This window comes from Gavialis gangeticus, unplaced genomic scaffold (assembly GCF_001723915.1).
Source record: "Gavialis gangeticus isolate Ggan-Ray unplaced genomic scaffold, GavGan_comp1, whole genome shotgun sequence".
NCBI classification, from domain to species: domain Eukaryota; kingdom Metazoa; phylum Chordata; order Crocodylia; family Gavialidae; genus Gavialis; species Gavialis gangeticus.
This window is the reverse complement of record NW_017728980.1, coordinates 6,735,544-6,738,497: the sequence shown is the minus strand read 5'-3', so window position 1 is coordinate 6,738,497 and position 2,954 is coordinate 6,735,544. Positions and strand designations below refer to the sequence as shown.

The 2,954-nt window shown below is 53.6% G+C and overlaps 1 protein-coding gene across 2 annotated transcripts in view; it reads left to right on the top strand.

Annotated features, from left to right (window-relative positions):
* Positions 1-2,954, top strand: part of SNX19 (sorting nexin 19) — a 57,691-nt gene that overhangs the window by 20,470 nt on the left and 34,267 nt on the right. For both annotated transcript variants that reach the window (XM_019509479.1, XM_019509490.1), the window contains exon 8: positions 2,403-2,532. In XM_019509479.1, coding sequence (XP_019365024.1) covers positions 2,403-2,532 — 130 coding nt within the window. The remainder of the gene's footprint in view (positions 1-2,402; positions 2,533-2,954) is intronic.

Genomic DNA, 2,954 nt, shown 5'->3' with positions numbered 1-2,954 from the left:
TGCAGAAGAAGATGGACACAGAAGGTGTCAAGGTAGCCGAATTCTCATGGAAGTCTTACATAAGTGATGCCTCCAGGGCTGCGACAGCTCCCATCAGAGACAGGGCAGTGTGGTCCAGGAGCATAAGGGGAATGACCTGGGATGTGGCTTGCCAAAGGCAACTAGAATCTGCATTTACTGACCAAGTGACCCCTCAACCGTGGAGCAGAGGAAGGCTGGCCAGTAGGTGCCTGGGGAGGAGGGAAAAGTAGATTCAAATGCACAGTCCTTTGTGCAGTGCAGTCTTACCTGGGTTTTGGCCTGGGGTGAATCCAAGCAGCCTGCTCTACAGCCTTCTGCAGAGTGAATGCAAGTCCCAGGGGAATGGAAGTAAGTGAGAGGAACCAATTCCTGCTAGGTCCAGAATTAAAGGAGCCAGCAGGGCTGAAAGCTCACCTGTCTTCTGTCAGTTGTTAGAGACCTAAGTATGATCCTATTCCACTCTGCCCCTGGAAAGACTTTTATGCCAACGGTGGCTGAGTCCTCTCCCTCCTTAACTCTGTTCATGACTTATGCTGCCACCTTAGCCTGAAGACTTACAAAAAGAGATTTCTTACCAGTTTTTCAGTGTGGAGTTGGAGCAGACTTAGACATCTAAATCCCATCATGTATTTGCCTGATAGGATGGAACAGAATCTGAGCAGCAGAGTCCAGCCTGACGGGGCAGAGGGAGCAGGTCCCGGAGTGAGGAATGGAAGCAAAAGTCCTTCATGCTCTTGAGTTACCGTGGGAGAGGAGTATGAGCAGTATTGGGAAGGCCCACACAGGCAGGATAGGATGCTCATTGTATTGGAAGATGAGGGAGGAGGGACTGGGGTAGCTAGGAGAGCTGAGGGCTGGGAATTCAGTGATGTTGGCAGAGCTAGATGGATGCAAAGTGGTGCAGAAAACAGGTGGGAAGTAAGGGCCCTGCAGTGAAGGGGCTGCTCCTGACCTAGTTGCAACACTTTAATGAAGTAGCTTGCTTTATAAGTGAGATGCGTGGGCTTGGAACAGGGCAGATGTCCTACAGGTGATGTGCAGAGTCCACTGGATATAGCAGGGGAAAGAAAGCCAGGTGCCCTGGAGTCTGGCCCTTTCCCACTGCCCTGCTCCCTCTCGCAGTGCTCAGTTCAACCTGTGACAACAGACATGCTTGTGCTCCAGGGCTCAGCCACAGAGGAGGGAGAACTACAACTAATTGCTAACAGGCTGCAGCTGTGAGGACCCTGGGGCATAGAGACCGTTTCACAGCAGCAAGGCCCTGCTGGGAGTGTTCGCATGCTTGCTTTCAGTCCTGGTGCATTCATCTCCTTGCTGGGAGCAGGGCCGGCCACGAGATGGCAGCCCAGCACCACTCACCGGAGAGCTGGCCAGCTGGGAAGGGTAGGTTGAAAGCAGCAGGGAAGGACTGTAGAGAGACCCCCTCCCCTCTTTACCTATGGCTCTAGCTGCAGAGCCTGCCTTCCTGCTTCAAAATGTGAGCTTCCCTCTGCTTCAACCCTTCCTGTGCTTCCCTGTCCCTCAGCACCTCTCTGTCCTCCTCCCTCTTCCATCAGCAGCCTCATGCTCCTTTTATCCTGCTTCCCCCTCCACCTGGAGTTGTCCCCCCATCCCGTATGCCAGTGGCCCTCTCTCCTCTTTCTGACTCCAGTCCTTCCCCTCCTGCTTCCAACCTCCTGCCACTCTTTGGTGTGTGTCCGTATCTCCTTAGGCACCACATTTGTACCGGGGCTGTAAGGAGATGTGGCACTGCATTGATGAAGGGGCACATGTATGAGACATCAGAGGTTTCCTTGCCCGGCCATGTTTCATACCAACTATACTCTGAAAGGTGTTTGAGGTTGGTTATTGTTTCATATTGTGGCAGCATCTAGAGCTCAGCCCAGGTGAGGGCCTCATTGTGCCAAGAACTGGACCCACCAGTTGCAAAGGGCAGCCTGAGTCCCGGATGTGCAACTGCCAGGGAAGTTAGTGGAGCTCATGCCAGGTTGCAGCATTTGGGGGTCTGGACCTGGATGCATTGCTGTGTCTCCTCAGGAACATGACGGGGAGAAAGACTCTCCTTCTCATGTCCCATCCCACCATGACCACATCCTATGAGGCCAAAGGATGCTTTGCTGTCCACATTGGCAGCACTGGGAGCAAACGCAGGTGTCATAGGAGACAGGTGTGGATTGGATGTTGAGGCAGTTGGCTCAGGAAAGAACTGTGCTGTGCTCATGCCAACCCCTCCTACTGTTGCTTGGGGAGTCCATGGGGAGGAGAGCTTGTGCCCCTGGCATGCTAGGCTTCCTGCTGTGCCTATAGGGCTGGACCCCATCTCATGCCCTCGTTTGCTGAGGCAGAGCTGGCTTGCTCACACGATACCTTTCTCCTGACAGGTTCTGAGACAGTCCTGGCAGACATTGCCCTGGACCTGCTGCGCCTGCTAATGGTGGATCACTGGAGCTGGCTGTGCACAGAAAACATGCAGAAGGTGGTACACCTGCTCTTCAGCACCCTGATCCAAAGGTAAAGCCTGGCCAGTGCTTCACATGCCCAAGGAGGAGAGGGTACCTGGATTAAGCATATGCACATAGCCCAGGGTTGTCTCTAGACATTGGCAGGACTGAGTTCCCAGTGCCAAGCCCCAACTGGAGTAGAAGGCTTTGGCTCTGGGTGGAAGGACAGCATGCTCAGTGAAGGCTGCTTCCTGGGTCCCCAGTGGGAGTGCTTAACAGGTCATGGATGCATTTGGGCAGCTAAGAGTGGAATATGAGTGATGCTACATGAAGGAGGATCAATGCTAGACTCCTCCAGCATTGAATTTGGTCTCCCAGTGCCCCTCTGAGGCAAGGTTGGATTTTCTAGCTCTGTGAAGTGGGAAAATGGGGAAAAGGAGGGGGTTTGGGGGGTGACTTAGCAATGCAGTGCAGCTAGGAATAGAACCCAAG